The sequence below is a fragment of the Stigmatopora argus genome, chromosome 1 (assembly GCF_051989625.1).
Source record: "Stigmatopora argus isolate UIUO_Sarg chromosome 1, RoL_Sarg_1.0, whole genome shotgun sequence".
Lineage (NCBI taxonomy): Eukaryota > Metazoa > Chordata > Actinopteri > Syngnathiformes > Syngnathidae > Stigmatopora > Stigmatopora argus.
In genome coordinates, this window is record NC_135387.1 from 15,157,159 (window position 1) to 15,177,492 (window position 20,334).

At 40.8% G+C, this 20,334-nt stretch overlaps 1 protein-coding gene across 4 annotated transcripts in view; it reads left to right on the top strand.

Moving 5' to 3' along the window:
- The window catches only part of celsr3 (cadherin, EGF LAG seven-pass G-type receptor 3), a 51,649-nt gene that overhangs the window by 28,845 nt on the left and 2,470 nt on the right, over positions 1-20,334 (top strand). For 2 of the 4 annotated variants that reach the window (XM_077601461.1, XM_077601478.1), the window contains 24 exons: positions 439-549; positions 654-822; positions 4,010-4,151; positions 4,717-4,837; positions 5,069-5,252; positions 5,347-5,448; positions 5,548-5,642; positions 5,784-5,993; positions 8,066-8,261; positions 8,423-8,611; positions 8,698-8,884; positions 9,204-9,371; positions 10,206-10,332; positions 10,645-10,851; positions 12,423-12,597; positions 13,699-13,811; positions 13,939-14,018; positions 14,150-14,276; positions 14,358-14,477; positions 16,914-17,011; positions 17,449-17,552; positions 17,715-17,888; positions 18,627-18,821; positions 19,143-20,178. In XM_077601461.1, coding sequence (XP_077457587.1) covers positions 439-549; positions 654-822; positions 4,010-4,151; positions 4,717-4,837; positions 5,069-5,252; positions 5,347-5,448; positions 5,548-5,642; positions 5,784-5,993; positions 8,066-8,261; positions 8,423-8,611; positions 8,698-8,884; positions 9,204-9,371; positions 10,206-10,332; positions 10,645-10,851; positions 12,423-12,597; positions 13,699-13,811; positions 13,939-14,018; positions 14,150-14,276; positions 14,358-14,477; positions 16,914-17,011; positions 17,449-17,552; positions 17,715-17,888; positions 18,627-18,821; positions 19,143-20,178 — 4,430 coding nt within the window. The remainder of the gene's footprint in view (positions 1-438; positions 550-653; positions 823-4,009; positions 4,152-4,716; positions 4,838-5,068; positions 5,253-5,346; positions 5,449-5,547; positions 5,643-5,783; positions 5,994-8,065; positions 8,262-8,422; positions 8,612-8,697; positions 8,885-9,203; positions 9,372-10,205; positions 10,333-10,644; positions 10,852-12,422; positions 12,598-13,698; positions 13,812-13,938; positions 14,019-14,149; positions 14,277-14,357; positions 14,478-16,913; positions 17,012-17,448; positions 17,553-17,714; positions 17,889-18,626; positions 18,822-19,142; positions 20,179-20,334) is intronic. The other 2 variants (XM_077601468.1, XM_077601488.1) reach the window with 1 other exon arrangement.

The following is a 20,334-nucleotide window of genomic DNA, read 5'->3' on the forward strand; positions in this document are numbered from 1 at the left end:
TGCTTCATGACACTATCACTTGAGCATTTGCTCTCTGTGCATCGATTATGATTTGATTGTTTGCTTTTATTACATCAAATCAAATGTTCTGTCTGCTGTTCTCCCATTTTTTTAATGCTGCTTTTCTCCCCTACTGTTAACTCAAATACAGTCCATGGTGGTTTAACCACAATAGAAAGTGTATTAGAAATATTCCACGTAAAAAGTTGGTGTCCGAAGTCATTTTCTCCCCGATCATTTACTTTTTTTTTTTTTTTTGTCAAAAGAACGATAACCTTGCTATCTTCATTGATAACACATTTCCGTTGACAAGGTTAAACACTCAATGAAATTCTTATGGATCTCTGTTCATACATTCAGTTTCTATTTATTATTAATGGTAATATTTTGCCTTTTCTGTTCCCCTTTGACCTCTCTCCATCTTCTCCTCTCCATTAGGGAACGGCGATAGTGGGAAATGAGATTCATGGACTGAAGGTCAAACATCTGCACGTGGGAGGAGTATTGGGATCTGGGGAGGTCCAGAATGGGATCAGAGGCTGCATACAGGTGGGACTACATGGATGGATAATTAATGAATGTGCAAGATTATAAGAAAAAAAGGTTATATGATGTAAAAAAAAATGTGGTTGTTTATAACTCTACATTTCTAGGGTGTTCGCCTTGGTGTGAGACCGGACGGCCCCCCACTGCCTCGCCCCTCCAGAACGGTCAAAGTGGAGATTGGCTGCAATGTCGGGAACCCTTGCGTTTCATCTCCATGTCCAGGCCACAGCCGCTGTTTGGATCAATGGGAGCGGCACACCTGCATATGTGAACCTGGTGAGTGACAGTTGGTTATCTGCTGGTTGGGATCATCTTTCCATGTCAAGAAAATGAATTGGAAGTCATATCTGCAGTGCAAAGGAGGTGTGTGGAAAAAGTCAATTGTATTTTCACTGTAGATTAAAGGCAATATACCGTTTTTATAACTTGGTACAACAAAAACACGCCGGCCCAGTGGCACGAGTGGTTAGCGCATCGGCCCCACAGCTCTGGGGTCCTTGGTTCAAATCCAGGTCATGTCCGTCTGTGTGGCGTTTGCATGTTCTCCCCGGGCCTGCGTGGGTTTTCTCCGGCTACTCCGGTTTCCTCCCACATTCCAAAGACATGCATGGTAGGCTGACTGGACACTCTAAATTACCCCTAGATATGGGTGTGAGTGTGCATGGTTGTCCGTGTCCTTGTGCCCTGTGATCGGCTGGTCACCGATTCAGGGTGTCCCCCGCCTCTGGCCCGGAGTCAGATGGGATAGGCTCCAGCACCCCCCCCCCCCACGACCCTAATGAGGATAAAGCGGTTCAGAAAATGAGATGAGATGAGACAACAAAAACACATAAAACAGTATAACAGAAAAAAAATCATGAGACATCTTTTTTTGTTCCTAAAAAAGAGCAAAGGAGCTTGGCTTTTATTCTGTTTTTGTTGTTTGTGAATGAAACACAAATAACCTAAGCAGAAAATTTTGGACTGCGTGAACTAGTTGGCAGAGGAAGGGTTTAAGCTACCCTCTTCATGACGAGAAGAAACAAAAACTTTCCACAGAACTTCATCGTACGCTGGATCTAATGAGGCAGATAAGAAGAGATTAAAGCGGTCACGCCAGTAGAAGCAAACAGATGAAGAAATGAGCTGAAATGCAACAGGAATTTGAAAGGGAGGAGGAGCAGACGGCTCGAAAATGTTAACGTTAATTAAGTGAATGTAATGGCAGATGGGAATGATGTAAACAGAAATGATTTGAGGCGGTAAAAAGAGAAAAGCGAAGAAAGAGATCTCGAGAAAGTCTCTTTAAATACCCTAGGAAGCAAGGGCGACAAATTTCATGAATAGCTTGGCACAATGCGTGAGGGAGAAAATCATTCAATACTGAATCTTTACTACAGGAGAAATAGTTGATGATGGATTCTTTTACCTTTGCAGGGGTCTTTCCCAATCACACACAAACAATTAGATTTACTTTAAGATGAGAGGGGAAACGATTTACCTGCTACTCCAAACAAACCATAAAGTTCAAGAGGAGTTGCAAATCAAAAAGTTAGAAAATTAGATCTGCTTGCAGCAAAAAATACTCGGGCGGGGGGTGCAAAAAAGAAAATGAGTGTGTGCATATGGGCTGGAAGATGAAGAGCATACCGTGTTTGTTTAGGAGCCTGCGGCCCAGCAGAGTAGGAAAGGAAGCATTGAGGCAATGCTCTTCCCAAAGCATCCTCCCATAGCCCATCGGCTGATGCTCCCATCTTATTCGCCGCAAACACTGTGCACACGTACACACAAAGGCATGCGCACATGCACACACATGAACAGAATCTTACACACTAAACATGTAAAAATTTCCCGCACATGCTCTGTTTATTTTAAACTACAGTCTTCATTATCTTTCATTGGCACAATGATCATTAAAAATGGAGAATGTTGTACAATGAGTGCAGCTGAGAGACAAATGAAAGTTTAATAAGAGCAGAGTGAGAAATAAAAAATAAAAAGAGAGGTATGCACTCAATAATTCCCTTTCATTTGAGAGACCAAACACATGCAAATGACTGTATGTGATTGTTCCAAGATACATTTTGCACAATTTTAAATAAGACCTTCACTCATGTGACATTTCTTTTGGCTATTAGCAATAGATTGCCATAGCAGTGTGAGTTACCCAGGTAAAACATCGCTGATATCCATGTAGACTCTAATTAAAATGTCTCCTCAGAGTTTTTAATAAAACTGCCGCCAATCACCCACCATTGCAGTTAATGCAAAAAAAAAACAGATTAACCAACGACGCAAGTCTTTCTTGCTATGTGATTTACACAACAATGTATCTAACATAATGGATTGATTTGCTCATAAATCATGTACCTTCAGTTACAAGTGCATCTCATCCAGGATACTGTTAAATGTATTTTATTTTGTTCGACATTTTAGAATGTGAAACTTTTATTTCACATAGTTAAATTAGACCAAGTGAAATATTGTAATCGTTTATTTCATATCTTTTTGGCGATGATGGGTTAGATATTGTGAAAATGTAAACTTCAGTTGGCTATCACAGTGAAATGCAATTTTTTTTTGTATCGGAAAAAAAATCTCTCATAGTCTTGGCCAAGGACTACACTTCATTTCCTGTGTGGGATTTCAATTTGCATTTAATTTGTCAAAGTTAAATTGCAATTTGTTGTTTGATGTAGCAAAAACACTTCCCATTTTGTAGTTAGAGCACAAACCTGAGAGGAAGAACAGCTTCTGTGTTACTTCTTATGAAGCTTTCAAAACTCTACAGCACGATATGAAATCTAGACTCCAGCTTTTATTAGTGCAAACTCAAATCTTGCCACATCTGACAGTGAGACTCTCGCTCCTCTCCCGTGTTGATATCTCAAGGCCCGTGTCATTAAGTGTGTGAACAAAGCCAAGGCCGTCGTCACGGTGCTCTGTCAGTTGCCATGGTGAATGAATGGAGATGTATAGATGATAAAACTGGTAGTCAAGGGTGTCTTTAAATGTGTGGAGTGTGTGCATTTGAGAGACGTTGGCACTAAGGCACTTGCTTTAAATGGGTTGTATGTTTTCTGTTGTTGGGATTGTGAAATACAAACCCTTAAGATTTCTTGGCTTATTTACGCCTTGAAAAGTCTGGACAAAAGTATAACTACTACTACTACTAGGAAAATGCGTTGTACTCTCTGCATTGTTTCCTTTGAGTGAATTTACAAATTTTTCCGTTTGTAAAATTTTCATACATAACAGTTTTGCAAAATATTGATTTTTTTTCTTGCATTCAATAAATAAATAATATTGCTATGGTTCGAAGAAAATCACAGCACTTGCACATGGTGTACAGCAGCAAGGCACCATTTTTTCCTTAGTGTTTGGCAAAAAAAAGTTTTACATAAATGTTAGGGGTATTTTGCTGCTCATATTCCAGTAGAACTCTCAGGAAATATGTATTTCAAACACTCTTTATTTCTTACAGGTTACTATGGGAAAGGCTGCACTGAGGCTTGCCATCTGAATCCTTGTGAAAATGAAGCCCAGTGCCACAGGAAGCCGAGCTCGTCAAATGGATACATCTGTGACTGTGGAGACAATCACTATGGACAGTACTGTCAAAACAGGTGGGTTTCTCTATGACAATAAATATATTCATTGAAAGTGCAATGCAAGAACTATACGTACAATGAAAACCTTTCCAACCAAAAATGCAACTTGAAACTTGTGCAATTCATTTAGATTAAAAAGAAAAATAAGAAATGGGCAAAATGGATGTTTGGCATGAATACGAAATGCCTTTTCATCAAAGGTACTCCGAACCTGTATTGAATTTTTGTCGTCGTTGAAACTGTGGTTCAGACGAGTTAGAAGAACTGCTGTAAAATGCTGTAGCTAGCAGCAGCAGTCAAAACTTTTCCTTCTGCTTACCCTCTTCTCTCTTGAGAAGCCTGAGACAGCCAAACATATACTTGACAGCCAAATTTTACACTATAATAAAAAATAGAAATAAACACAGAGGAAAAAAAAGGCCAATGAATTGGCTGAACTCGTGATTGGAATACTAATGAAGTTATAATTCGTCATAGTTTCCAAACTGGGAATTTAAAAAAAGGTTTTCTTGCTTTTTTATATTCAATCTACATACTGCAATAGTCTTCTCCACGTTGACGGTCTTGTGTGAAAATTTAGGATTGACCATCAGTGTCCAAGAGGTTGGTGGGGTTCCCCCACCTGTGGGCCTTGTCATTGTGATACCAATAAAGGCTTTGACCCCGACTGCAACAAGACAAGCGGACTTTGTCACTGCAAGGTAGGAGACACAGATCTTATTTGAGAGAACATGTCATGACAACATTAAAACAAAGTCTAACGTAAAAGTAAATACCCCCCCCACACTGCACGCATATAGAATATTAAACAGAATTCCAAAATATACTTCGTATAGTACAGAATTGGTTGGTGGCACACCTTACACAAAGAAACATGAATAGAATGCAATTAAATGTGTCACCATGATTTCACTTTTTTTTTGTGTATTCAGGAGTTTCACTACCGTCCATGGGGCTCGGATACCTGCCTGCCATGCGACTGTTACCCCGTCGGCTCATTTTCACGGACATGTGACCCCGAGACTGGCCAGTGCCCGTGCAGGCCCGGCGTGATTGGTCGCCAGTGCAACACGTGCGATAACCCATTTGCTGAGGTCACAAACTCAGGGTGTGAAGGCAAGGATGATGGTTTAGTTTTACTTTACAATTGATCTTCCACACATCTCTCCAAGTGAAACAAACCAAGGTTGTTCCTGCTATTTTCATACAGTCATTTACGACGGCTGCCCCAAAACCATCACTCAGGGGATCTGGTGGCCTCGGACTAAGTTCAACCTGCCTGCTGCAGTGCCTTGCCCCAAAGGCTCCGTGGGTGAGTCCACACTCCTTTTCATTCATTCCATACACGTTGTGACCTTTTGGAATGGAGCTTCAACAGCAATGACAACCCAAATCATTTTCTGGCTTGCAGGGGCTGCCATACGACACTGTGATGTTGAGAGAGGCTGGATGGAGCCAGACCTTTATAACTGCACTTCTCCTCCATTTGTGGAGCTTAATGCTGCTGTATGTTGACAAGTACCACTCAAGATATAAAAAAATAATATTTTTAACTCAGCAAGAATGCATGCAGCCAGACATTCCATAGCTGTGTTATTATAATGTTTTTTAAACAACAAAAGAGCTCATTTCTTTTGTTTCACCCAGCTGGATTCACTTGAACGCAATGAGACAGAACTGAATACAATCATGGAGAAGAAGCTTGCTCATCAGCTCCGTGATATCACTGAAGCCACTGGGCGCCTGTATGGTAACGATTTGCTCATCGCTGAGCGACTGCTCTCACGCCTGCTCACCTTTGAGACCCTTCAGAGTGGCTTTGGACTCACTGCCACCCAGGATGCACACTTTAATGAGGTAGGACATTTTAACCTATTGTCAACTTTAACACAGTGGACTAAATGTCAATCATATGCTTTGACAAGAGTAAGAACTCACAAGCCTTGCTTTGTCAGATGTGTTTGTTTGTGTGATATAGTATGTCACGTGTTTGTCTCTGAAGAACATTGAGATTGAATTTTTATATGTTGAATTCCATACTTGATGCTTAGCTTCCTATCCAAAAATGCAATCCATTTATCATTATGTCATTCTGTTTCTGACTCAGATTTACTTTCAATTTGGGTATCATTAGATGGATTTTGAACAGTTCAGCCTGTTGGCACTCTCGACCATGGCCTGGTCTGATTGTATCATATTAACTACAGTAAAGTAGATTAAAGCCAACATCTCTAATCCATGCAAATGCAATTAATTGTGGGGAATTTAGCCAAACAAAAGGATTACTGCCATCCTAATGATAATTTCCTGTTTACATCATTGCACAAAATATATATTGGAGATTATCGCCGAACACACTTGACGCCCAGCTATGGAAGCCCAAGACCAGCAGGCGCTGTTGCTATGGCAATGTAGTAGTTGTAGCTCATCTATTATTTCAAATGTCACCCTGCCATATTACCAGTCTGGGAGCATGTGAACACAAACAGGCATTTCTGTCATGCCATTGTTCTTGTTATTATGCAGCTCCCTTCAATGCGTGTTTTGTATAGAGCTTCATGTGAATCGCTCAAGGAGGGAAAGTTTTATTCATTCATCTTTCATGCTGCCTATCCTCATATTCAAGTATTTTTTAGTCGCTTGTTGGAAGAGTCTTCCAGGAAGGATTGGAACTGTGACTACGCCCAGTGCTGTTATTAGGGGCTCAGTCATTGTTAGACCTCTTGCCATGTGTTGCTATAGAAACTGACATGCTTGGGGAAGTAATATATTATCTTTAGTGTTCTCTTGTAGTTAAAGTGGTATGAATCTTACTTTTGATGTTGCCTTTGGAAGGCTCGACAACCAGTGAGAACGCTTTTTAGGTTTAGTATTGAATTTTGCTATTAATTAAACAATAAAACACTGTTAATCTGTACTTGTGTCACACTACCAAAGAAATTAAACTGTATAAGTAGCATACCAACATAATTATGAGAGATGTTATTGTTGGTGTTGGGATTTGGGCGACACACTCCGAGTCAGTGTATAATTGCCTTGTGTGATCAATAGACGTATACAGTTGTCATGGCAACTCAGTGAGATCTCGAAAGAAATCCAACTGTGAGTGAAATGAACTGCCACCCTGTCACACTTCATCTGAGATAGTATGTCATATGTGTTAAAATCAACCATTTCCAAATGTGACTCTTAATTATTCTGTACAATTACAGTCTTAACATTTTAGTTCTTTAATCACTAGTCTCCTTCTCCAAAAAATGACCATGAAAAGTTTATTCAAATATTGTCAGTCTTTAAAAAGAACATTGCATTGTAATTTATTTGAGCCTATTTTGTTGGCTTAGTTTTCCAGTGAACAATTCATCAATAATTTGGAGTATGCGGAGAATATCTTTGTGCCCATTTGACTACATTTCATGCCTTGCTAGTGGATTTCCTTGTGTCAAGAGCTTTTTTTTCTTATCTGTTTACAAACGTTAGTCTAAGTTTTTCATTACATTACATTGTTTACTAGTCACTGTCTTTTCCAATTCATTCAGCCGAGCTTTTTCTTTCTTTTCCACTAAACTCTGTTACTGTCTTCTCCCCTGAGGATCAATGCTCCAATACCTTCTTGCATCCTGAGCAGTAACTTGACTTTGCACCCCCACTACCCCCACCGCTCCTATGCTCTCTCATTATGTATCGGTCTACAAACAGAACAGCAAAGGGACAGAAACAATGTTTTCTGATATTTTTCATACATTTGTTCTTCTTCCACTCTGCCTTTACTTGCATGTATGTTTTCGAAAGAATTTCTGTAACAGAAAGTGATGGAGCCTAACTAAAAGGATCATAGTCTCCTCTGAAAAGCATGATTGTCTAGAAGATTTTTGATATGGTTGTCTATCTAAAAATGGACCAACATGTACTTTTTCAACTTCTACCAGAACATCCTGCGCGGCTGCAGTGTGTTGTTGGGTCCTGGGACGGAGGGACTTTGGCGCGCCCTTGCTCAGGGTCAGAACCACGTTCCCAGTGGTCCGGCTGAATTGTCTGAGTTGCTGGGGCAGTATACACAGAATCTAGCCCAGAACATGAAGCTCACCTACCTCAACCCTGTAGCACTGGTGGCTCCCAATATTGGTGAGTTCCAAGTGACCAACATCCAGACAAGGCCTGGCTAGCCATCAGTCAAAAAGATAATATTGAGGACAACCTCATTGGGATTTAATTCTTTATACAATATCTACTATTAAATGGGCTACACTGAATGAGTTGGGGTCTTGCTTGTCTCTGCATTTAAGTCATGAATCTGGATCGGGTGGAGAACCATACCCATGTACGGCGACGTTTCCCACGTTACCATACCACGCTGTTTCGTAGTCAGGCCGTGTGGGATCCTTACACCCATGTCATATTGCCCCCTGCCGCCCTTGTCCCCCAACGACAACAGCAACACAACTGGAAAGAAAAGGACCGCACAGAGAAAGAACGTGAGAATAAATACACTGAAACAACTGTATGAAGATGTGAGCATTACATGATGAAGGGAAAGTACTAATGCAGAGTTTTCTCTCAGACATCCCCCTTCCTGGCGTTGTTCAAGAACCAGTAAGCTTCTCAGCAAACCAGACAGGAGAGCACACTGCAGCCCGGCGAGCAGTTGCAACACCTGACACTCCTATAACCATTGTCATTTTGCTCATTTACCGAAGTCTGGGAGGAGCTCTCCCTCCCAAATATCACACGGACAGGCGAGGAGTCAGGTGAGAATTTATAGGTTTCTAGTGTTTTGTCTCAAATTTTCACTGAGTCAATGTCAAAACCTTACATGTTTTGGGGACCTTAATGGTCGAATGCAATTATATTTTCTAGACATCAGCTGTGACTAACACACTCCCATATAATAATTCAAAAGTAAGAATTGCCCGAAACTTAGGTTGCAACTATGAACAGCAGACGGCATGCATTGTCACAATATATAAAAGGTTGGGCTGTCGTCACACAATTCAATTTGGCTTCTAAATCTGCTAAAACGGCTGCTTACTGAATTAAAACAGTAACCCGCACTCTCTCTGTTTTCAGACTTCCCAGGCACCCAGTTATGAATTCTCCAGTGGTTACCATTTCTGTCTACAACAATCAAACCTTTGTAGGTGGACATTTGGACCAACCCATTCTACTAGAGTTTAAACTACTGGAAACAGCCAATCGTAGCAAGCCACTATGTGTACAGTGGAACCACAGCAGCCAGTGAGTACACGCAGAGTGTATTTTGTGTAGTTCACTAAAACGACCCTATTGTTGTGTGCCTTCCAAATGAGTGCCAAATGACCAGGTTTTGTAATTTCATGCATCCTCTTTGGTGAAAAAAACTTTTTTCAATGAATTAAAACCACCTGGCTCCCTTTCCTTCCTAAATTAAAACCTAAATGCAACAATAAGTCAAAATTAATTAGTTAAAAGTAATTAATCATTGCAGAGACCAAAATATTAGAATAAAATCAGAAATAGGGCTTCCAGGATCGACACGCATACATTCAGGTGCTTAAGTACAAACAAAATACGTAGTATATAGTCAAGTAAATGCACTGTTAGCGTTAGAGTAAAAGTGAAGTGCTTATGTAGGGGGACGTAGGGATCAGGGAAGGGGGGTATAACAACCCTTTTTGGTCAAAAATGTTAAGTTTTTTAACCGCTCTATAAAGTGGGTAAAAGTAGCAAAAATATGTAAACAATAATAACTGTATTCATTTGTTGCAAAAATTGAGTACGGCTCTCCATGTGATGTTTAGTATGTTTGGTGTGTTAATTAGCAATGTCCATCAGTAGAAGTCGTAACATTTGTGTTACAAGTGATACACACATTAACTTGTTGCTATCGCTATTTGAAGAGTGTTAAATAGGTTTTGACATTGTGTTACTGTTTGGCACTTCACTTATTTTAGCCAATCTCATTAAGAAATGATCTGATACTTCATTTCGGCTGTAACGATGGTCTATTAGTCATATGAAATTTAGCTCTGGCATTTTTCAGGGTATTAATATGAATTATATAATGATGTGTTTCTTTATGTGGCCTTGCAGATGTGAGATTAGTGGCTGTTGGACCGTGAGGGACTGTATGGTGGTTTACAGGAACACCTCACATGTTCGCTGTCAATGTCAAAGGCTGGGCACCTTCGGAGTGCTGATGGATAGTTCACAAAGAGAGGTTTGTGATGTGTGCACAATTGTTTACTTCAATCAGGTGTTGCAGCTGAGAAGGCAGTAACCTTAGAAACATCAATGAAAGGGACCAGGTTGTCTGCCTTCTGATCCATGTGTAAATTTATAAACTGGAGCAAATCTAAAGAGAATGCAACTCAAAATTTGCATCACACATCCAGTTTTAGTGTTTTTTTTCTCCAGTTTACCAATGAATAGGTCTTTAAAATTTTATTATATGGAATTTGTTTGTATTGAAGTATGTGAAATGATATAAACTCTAAATTACATTTTTTTTCTTTGCTCCTTTCACAAGCAGCAGTTGGAGGGTGATCTGGACACACTCGCTCTAATCACATATTCCTCACTGTTGTTATCCATGCTGGCTTTGCTCCTCACCGTCCTGGTGCTCTCTTGCCTCCGAGGCCTCAAGTCCAACACCAGGAGCATCCATTCCAACACAGCGGCAGCCATGTTTTTGTCGGCGCTCGTATTTCTGTTGGGTGTAAATCAGACTGAACAACAGGTAAATGTTGTTTATCCTGCTAAGTTTTTGTCAATGAGTCTGTGTCACAGTTGCTGCCACCTAAACATGTAGTCCCACTTTAACTGATTTTTTTTCCTGGCAGAAATTTTGAAATATGTACAGACATTCATACTGCGTCCTGCATAAATGTTGGCATCAATCCAAAATTGACTTACCAGATGGTTTGTTCCCAAATCAATCTGTAAAAGAAGCTAAGAAAAATGCACTGGCAAATGACGTCTGTCACAAAATGAGCCGTATGCAAAGGCTAATCCAATATTCAACAACATGGGTCAAAATTTCAAAAATCATTGCGTTCGACCAGAAAGCCTAAAACCCGTGGCTCTAAAATATGACTTTGTTTTTTCTGTATGATATTCATTTACTCTTTAAAAAATATTTAGTGCTGGGCTTTGCTCGCCTTCTTTCTTCTGGCTACTTCCCATTCGGTTATATTAATTTCATCTACATACGTGTCTATCTGTATGTGCTGAGATATATCATCCACATATGTGCTCAGTCAGCATGAAATCTAATTAATTAAAGTGTATCCTCAGTTGTGTGTACATTGGGTCTACTTACCTCCAGCTGAGCTACTACTATATGTGCTGTCTCAATAAGGTACATTGGCTGTCATGCTTAGCTGAGCATGTATGTGCTCATTGTCATTTTACAATTTTTCTTATTTCGACTGTTAAGTGTATGCCTTACTTTTGTGTGTATGTGTGTGTCTTTATAACCCCATTCAATTATTTTCAACAGATGCATTCTAAGTGATAAATATTCAAGTTGATCATAGTTGGATACTAACACTATTTATATAATTAATTAATGTATTTCAATATATATGTATATGGTATGCTTTATTTACTACACTAAATTAATCCATTTGAATAGCAGCCTTCTAGGTGAATAAAAAAAAACACACTCAGATTAGACTTTTCTGTTAGATTAAAACTAAATACTAGTAGTATATGTTTTTTTTTTTGATTCAACATGTAGTTCAACGTACTAAAATAAATAATAATTATCTAGATAATGGGCCAAATATTTTCGAAGAATTCCAATATTGGATTAGATATAAGATAATGTTGTTTTTGGTCAATAGGTATTTAAAATGTACAAAATTACAAATGTAGTTTTACAAAAATGTCCCAAATTATTAATGATAAAAGACTACAACACCTGATGGAAACCTGGGTCATGAAAAACTGAAATATCCCCATTAGCACTTGTATCATTTCAGTACATTAGGTCATACCGTGACAACATTTTTTTATATAGATTTGTTTAATTTTTGCAAGTCTCGTATGCATTGGAAAAGCAAAAAAAACTATAAAATGTGTGGTTGTGATATTGGCATGAAATGATGGCTGTCACCTTTAAATATACTTTTTTTTCTAGTCAAGTGAGGCTGGATACTTTCCAAAATGTGTGCCTGGCATATTGGAAGGATTATTGCACACCTCTTTTCATCTTTCTCTTTCCTCTTATCTGCTTCTTAACTTGGAGCCATCTGCCTCGTCTTGGATCTGAGTCACTCGCCTCCTCCTCCTCCCATTCTCTTGCAGTTCCTGTGCACGGTGGTGGCCATTTTGCTGCATTATTTCTTCATGTCCACCTTTGCCTGGATGTTTGTGGAGGGCCTTCACATCTACCGCATGCAGACTGAGCAACGCAACATCAATTTCGGCGCCATGAGATTCTACTATGCCATCGGCTGGGGCGTGCCTGCCATCATTACTGGTAACAAGCATGGCAAAGAGTTTCTGCAAATCACATGGCCTTTCATTCTAATGCAAATAGAAATGGGCAGTTAAAGGTTTTCATCTAAGGAAAACAAAAGTTATTTGGAAGGAAACAGTTTTGTTATATTTTCTGGTGTGATGGGACGTTGGTCTTATTGCAGTGACCACTATATTTAGGCATTTTAATTGTGGGCTGACAACATTCAGATCTCTGTGCCTATGCATAGCCAATTTCCTCCAATCCCTAGAGCAGCTGTCTGGGCAGATAACATGTGCAGTAGGCATTTGTGAGATTGTGTTTCAGGGACATTTCTAGCTCAGCAGTGATATGGAATGAAACCTGAAATTGACACGTACTCACAAGGAAGATTTTTTCCCTCCCTTTTACTATACCCTGTAGCAAGCATTTTCTGTCTACTTACTACTTTCTATCCTTTTCTGTCCATGACACACAAATGGAGGCTTCAAAACAAATGAGAACCAGCCTTTTTAAACAAATGGGTGGTTTCTTAATGAAAACAAAAGCAATCTTTCGAGAGAAATAAAACAACTGAGTACTAAATAAATCAAAACAAAAATGACAAACTTTTGGCTGCATTTTTCAATCATTATGGAATGGATCTAAAAATCTCCACCATTGTACATTGCCTTAGTTTTGATCTGTGCAAAATTCATTTCACATCTGGCTGTTTTCAGAAAATCAACATATGCTGGTCTTAATGCCACTTCTGTTCATTAGTCTGCCGGCACTCATCCTCTTCAGGACTAATTTAATTACCTTTATTTAATAACTTATGCATGCACAACTTAATGAAATGTGAAATTGTGGGCCCCACTGAGAAAATTATGGCATGACTTGCCCTTAAGTAGTCTTCAACCCATTCCGCCCCCCCCCCCCCCCCCCCCCCGTAGGGTGCCCGTAAATGCATAGCTCTCTATAATAAATTAATAAAATGTTTCAAAAGGTTCTAGTATTGTTTATTATACAGCATTTGATTTTATCTGTAGAGATAAACCATACATTACGAAATAGTTAAGTGATCTTGTTCTTAATTAAAAGTTAAGTGGCTGTGGCTGCCTGTGTGTCTCTTTATCAAAGGTCTGGCTGTGGGCTTGGATCCAGAAGGTTATGGAAACCCAGACTTCTGTTGGATCTCCATCTACGACAAGCTCATCTGGAGCTTTGCCGGTCCAATCGGCATCGTCATACTGGTAAGGATTCCGTTTTCATTTTTTTTTCTCCTGGGGAAACTAGCGGACAGTCATTGTAAACAATGTAAAGTCATTCCTTTCTTTTTTCTGGCCATTACTACATGTGAATTACTGTCTCCTTGTTCAGATGAATGGAGGAATTTTCATGGTTGTAGCCAAGATGTCTTGTAACACTTCTCAGAAGGAGTCCAAGAAGCTTCCAGTTATGTGAGTCCTGGCTGGGCAAATAATCCGAACACAATTTTTAAAGAAAGCATCCCATATATTAAAATGGATTGTTTTATCGCTACACGGTAGTGTCAAACCGCTCTCTTACCAAAACCCATTTTCCTTTTCAGTGCAACCATCCGCAATGCCTTCCTGCTATTAATGGTGGCCACCTCCACTTGGCTGTGCGGTTTGATGGCTGTGAACAACAGCATTCTGGCATTCTACTATATATTTGACGTCCTCTGCCTTCTCCAGGTTTGCGCTTTCTGCACGTTCAACATACTGGCTTCTCATGTGAGGTACCAGACTTTTGCTAAGGATGATTCTGTCTCGTAGGGTCTGTCAGTGTCCCTGGTCTTCACTGTGTTCGACTCTGAGGTGAAGGAGGCTTGGAGAGTTGCCTGTTTGGGTAAGAAGATTCCTGGGGAAGAGACACCAAGACCAACACAGAATTCGGTGAGTTAGATGCACGTGTTACATTTGTTAGTGGTTTATTGTGAAGCGAGTTAGGCTGACCAAACTTAGGCGAAAAATGAAATGGAAATGAAAATAAATAGTACAGTCAATCTATAGGACAGTGTAACTTGGCACTGTTTTCCAAGCAATCAGGCAAGGCAATTTCACCGGTTGGAAGCTTTAGGATTGCCTTTAATTGACCTCATATCTTCACAGATGTGTTACAGTGTGTTTGTATGGGTTGGATGAGAATGAAAAGCATAAAGTGAAAGACATGGAATGCAGCGAGCCTCTCAAATGTCTAATACGTATAAGATTGTGAACTCTACAAAAAGGTCAAGATTCCTGCAATGGCAGGATCAACAAATGCGTCGCTGGAAGTGAAATGACTCCATCAGACATTTCCTTACTATAAATATAAAAGTTCCCCAAAGACGGACGGGGCTGGGCTAAAATTAGAGAAAGATACAGCAATCGTGTTGAAACAGCGATTAGCTCTTGAGGTTACATCATCAGGCCACCACTGTATAAATATATCAAAATCTAAGAGCCTACAGTTGCTAAAGATGACACACAAAGCACAGATTGCTGAGCTCTGAGCTCAATTAGCCAAAAAGGAAGAAGCACTCTAGGCAGGTTTCAGGAGGAATCAGCACAGAGGATTAATGCTCTGAAATAGATCAGAGAAATGGATGCTCAGACATTGATACTTCAAAATGATATGGAGAAGGGGCTACAGTCCTGGGCCAAAGCCGACAAACAGTCAGGACCTTGGAGAAGAACTTGACTCTTTCAAGATTGAGCTGGAGGACGTGCTTGACTCCACTCCTGGACTCAGGACTAAGTGTCAACATGAAGTGATGTACCCAAAAGCAGACCTTGAAGATGAGGCCAGAGTGGACAGAGCAGATGGCGGATCTGAGACACATGTTCAAGCCTTTGATGAATAAAATGAGCAGCCGGAGGAGGCAAAGCGGAATAAATTCTGTATGGAAAAGGCGACCACAGCTCACTCTACACTCGAGTCACGTTAAGGAAGTACCTCGAGAAGAAACATGGCAGAAACTGTCAACTGGCACAATGAAGTTAACCAGAATAATTTTAAAGGAACTGCTGTAGGAAGTAAAAGAAACATTGAAAACATTGAAAAATCATTTGCAAGTGTCACATGCTCCGCTATCTTAATTACAAAAAAGAAACAGATCTGCAAACTTTACACCCCATGTTATCCTTTTACTTGGAATGCACTGTGATGACGCAAGTAGGCGTGTGCTCTTTTTATTCTATAAGTTGTTGTTTTGGGCTGTTAAGAGCAAAGAGCATTTTCTAAACTGACAAAAGTTGAATTTTTATTGTACTTAAGCTGTACTTTTATTGGAACATACATGTACACACAACAAAATGTCGATTGCAGTGTGAGCAAAGGTTTGCAGCCAAAATAGTTTTATGTATCTGACCCATCTTTAAAAGCCTTTTGGCTTGGTTGCCTCACAGTAAAATTCAACAGTTCAACAATACAGTACAACCACAATAATAAACATTGTGTGGTCTTTGGATAAATAATGAAGAAAATAGAGTATTATCCTTGTGCAGCCATGTTTTTCATTACAATTTATAGTGTTTAATCCAGATTTCAGATACAGATCTCATTAGTTTAGGCAGATATACCTAATGACACGTCCAAGCTAGTTTATCTACAATTATAAAGTCCATTTCAGCAGATCTAATCAACTGCACTCACTTTACTGTGCTATTTCCCCCTCATACATGTTCCCATCCATCTTCCCTGGCCTCTTGCTCGCCTTTTGCCTCAGGGGTTTGGTACTGACCCAAATAAAATAATATGTGGCCCATCCCACATTGTTTGTGAGTGTGTGCGTGTAAGTTGCAGTGAAGTTCCACCAACCTTTTAACCCCCATTTTCTTTGCAACACTCCCTGTCAGATTTAAAACCACCACAAAGTAACTCTCGTGCGCTATTATGAGATGCACAATATCGACCATGACAGAACCTCTGCTCCTTCCAAAAATATATGTTCTACATTATAAATGGTATGCTAGCGCTCTGACTTATTAAATATGAATGGAGAATATACTGTATAAAAACTGAGGTCATGTCAAGTTTCATCTTGTCCGACTTAATTGCTTCTGCTGTCAATGTTCTTCTGAAGCTGACAACTGACGAGGGACTTGACTTGGTTTAAATGGCAGCCCCTTACAAGGACTTTTTAAATATTTGCCTCTCATTTGCCAAGTCATTTTTGTGAGGTAAAACAGCATCCTGATAAATGTATGGATTCAGATCATGTCAAGCTCAAATTCAAATGTCCGAGCAGCTACATTACCACTGTTAATATAGTTATTTCATTCCCACTGGTGAAGGCCTTTGGGTTATTAACATCAACTGTCATCTAAAAACTTTTTTTTTTCCTCCAGGCACAGAATCCATATCACAATGCTTCACTACTGGAGCAGAGTGGGTTACATCGAATAACTCTGGGAGCTTCCACCATTTCCTCTGTCAGCTCTGCCAGGTATAAAATTACATAAATATAAATAAATAATAAATGAATATACATATATATTCCCAAAATGAACCATCAGTCATTCAGAAGAAACTACAACTGTAAATATCGTTGGTCTTCACTGGTCTTCCATGTGCCGCTGGATATAGGACAGGGTAGCGTAAGCGAGGCTATACTATAACTCCAGCCATTAAATGTCTCTTGTCTGTTTAGTGGGTCAGTGCGCTAAAGATAATAGCCATCGTATAAAAACCGTGTACTGTACTGAATGTAGAGCAACACTAATATTGCCGCGAGTGGCTTTTTTCTAAGTAGCTCACTGCTTGTCTCCTTGTTTGTAAATGACATGCTGCATTTGTACAGATGCTGTCTATTAGAGAGCATGAGTAAACATGCACTACACTGTCTGAATGTGTAGTCACTCCTCTCCCTGTTTCCCTTTTTAGGGAGAATCTTTTAGCTCGTCAGACTCTCGAACAAAGCATTGTTCAAACTGGAGCAACTGACCTGGATGTCGCCATGTTCCACAGAGATGGAGGTAACCAACACGGTAAAACTAAAACACGAGACGTACAACATGAGAGCAGAAGACCAGATTCCATTCACCAATCACCGGCACACATGAGCCAGATTTGGGCAATGTTTTTGTTGGCAGCCAAATCAGGAATTTGAAATGATAAGTAATCTCTCTCTCGCCTTTTCCTTCTACAAGGTGAGGATTCCGACTCTGATTCGGACCTTTCCATGGAGGAGGAGCGCAGTTTGTCCATCCCGTCATCTGAGAGCGAGGACAACGTACGTCTACGTGGGCGCATCCAACGGCGTTTCAAACGCTCCAATCAGGGCGAACGCCTGCTCACTGAGCCCACCAACAACGGCACCAAGGGTAGACCATTTTTAAAAATCTCGTACGGTTATTACTGAGGATGTCACCCACCAATTTCATGACGATAAAATTCAGTATTGATCATTTGGATACAATACAATATTTTAGGATATTACAAACTCTGCCCCGAGGGCCCTTTGAGCAATTGATCACATTATTATGTACACAGTTAATACAATCCATTTTACCTAAAGTAATCAAAAGCAAAAATGTCTTCTTGAAATTTTTGTTAGTGAAATATTTGGGACATTTGGATGAAAAGTATTCCTTTTGACAAAATGTGATGTCTAAAAGATGACAATATGAATTCCCGTTTTACATTTTGATTGATTTTGATTCATTTGAGCTTAACATATTGATATATCAATTCAGGTCTAGTAATTGTTACAATCCTGGGTATTACTGAAGTTTCCTTCGTTGTCGTAATCTACTTTTGTAAAATGCAGCTTTATGTTAAGGGTTGACGTATGAAAAGTGGTCATGTTTCACATTTACTGCATATCTATAAGTTTGTTCAACTCAAATACGTGCACACTTAAAGCATGTTTTTCTTGGATTTTGATCTAACAGAATAGCTTTTTTTACACTGTAATTAAGAAATAAGTCCTTATTTAAAATACTTAACTTTTATTTGTATTTTCTCCTTTTATTCTGCTTATGTTTGATGACATATGAATGACTTTTTTAAAATTAGTTTTGTTTTTTGGGTACAATTGCTCATTGGTGGTTTTGTGACAGATCTGGATGGCAACGACCTTTTGTCTTACTGGCCAGCTCTGGAAGGATGTGAGAAACACAGCTTGCAAAAGTGGGGCTCAGAGCGCCCGCTTGGGGCTGATAACAGCAAGGACGCAGCAAACAACAACCAAGCCGACGGAAACCTCACGAGTGGCGACGAGAGTGGTCTCACACAGCCACATAGGCACCGCAAAGGTGAGCAGAGCACCTACAATTGACACCAACGTATCAGATCCGAATCATATGTACTATCAGTTCTCTACTCCAACACTGCTCTAAACTTATAGTATTTGTAATTCAAAAAATATATAATTTTAGGTCACCTAATCATAGTCAATTTGTCTCTTGGAGCTACTAATACATCACGTGTCCACGTGATTCATACATTTTAACAGTGCAAGAAAAACAATTCTGTTAAAAATGTTTGGTTCCTGTTTTCCAATTGTGCATCTTTTTCCCCCTCTGTCCTGATGGATTTACTGTCCTCCTGTTACCCTTTTTAAACCTGTTTTTTAGGTATCCTGAAGAATCGTCTCGGCTGTCCCCCCGCCCTCCAGGGTCTTTCAACAGTGGGCCGGGGGGCCAGTGAGCTCAATTGGTACCGCACCTCGACCCTGGGACACCGAGGCGTTCCCGCGGCCTCCTACGGCCGCATGTATTCGGCTTCGGCCGGTGGCGGAGGGGGTACTGGCTCCCTCTCGCAGCCGGGTTCCCGCTACTCTTCCCGGGAGCATCTGGACTCTCTGGCCCGGAGGCAGTTGTCTCGGGATCCTCTCGGGAGGCAAACCGTCGGGGGGTCCAGGGATCGGCTGGACTGTCGGGGGTCCAGGGACAATCTGGACCTCTTACCAAGGAGGAGAGAACTTGGCCAGGGAGCAGGGATGGCCGGGTTAGGACCGGAACATCAGCGAGTGTCGGGATCCAGGGAGAACTTGCGCTCCTCCAGGGACCGACTGGACAACCATCACTCCAGTACCATCCACGCCTCGCGAGAGGACTTGAGGGGAAACGGGATTGCTTTGGGAGGTGATGCGGAGCGCACCCTGAGCGGCTCCATATCTCAGTTGAACATGCAAAGCCGGCGTCAGGCTTCATCGCGGGAGCACCTGGCAGGGGGCCTGATGAGCAGTAAGTCTAGGGAGCAGCTGGAGACCAATGGGGTAGGAGCGCAGGCCCAACCCTGTCGGGAGTGGTTACGCTCCCTCCCGCCCCGCCAGCCTTCGCACCCCGACCACCCGCCATCGTCCCCACCTCCTCCCATCTCAGAGGAGCCCCAGCAAGACCCCTTCCCTTCATCGGGTCACGTTAGAGGACGCCTGGACTCTGCGTGTAGGTACCCTGTCCAAGCGGCCCCACCTGCCACGTGTGTCAACCCCCTGGGGAGACACCCTTCGAGCGAACATCTTGATATTCTCTCCTCCATCCTTACGTCCTTCAACCCCTCTGGCCTCAATCCCCCCAATTCTGCATCCAACTCTGGGTCTAATGGCCCCCACACCTTGTCGCAGTCTGCCACCTCCCACAGCGTATCTGAAGTTTCCCCTGACTCGGAGTAAGTCAACTTCACTTGTCCTGTCATGAATTTCTGTCCTCTCCATACACATAGGCAAAAGGTCCTTTCATATACATCATATTTGCATTGCTCCTTTTCCTACATTTTCTAAAATATTTACAACAGCATAAAAGTAATAAAAATTCAGATTTTTTT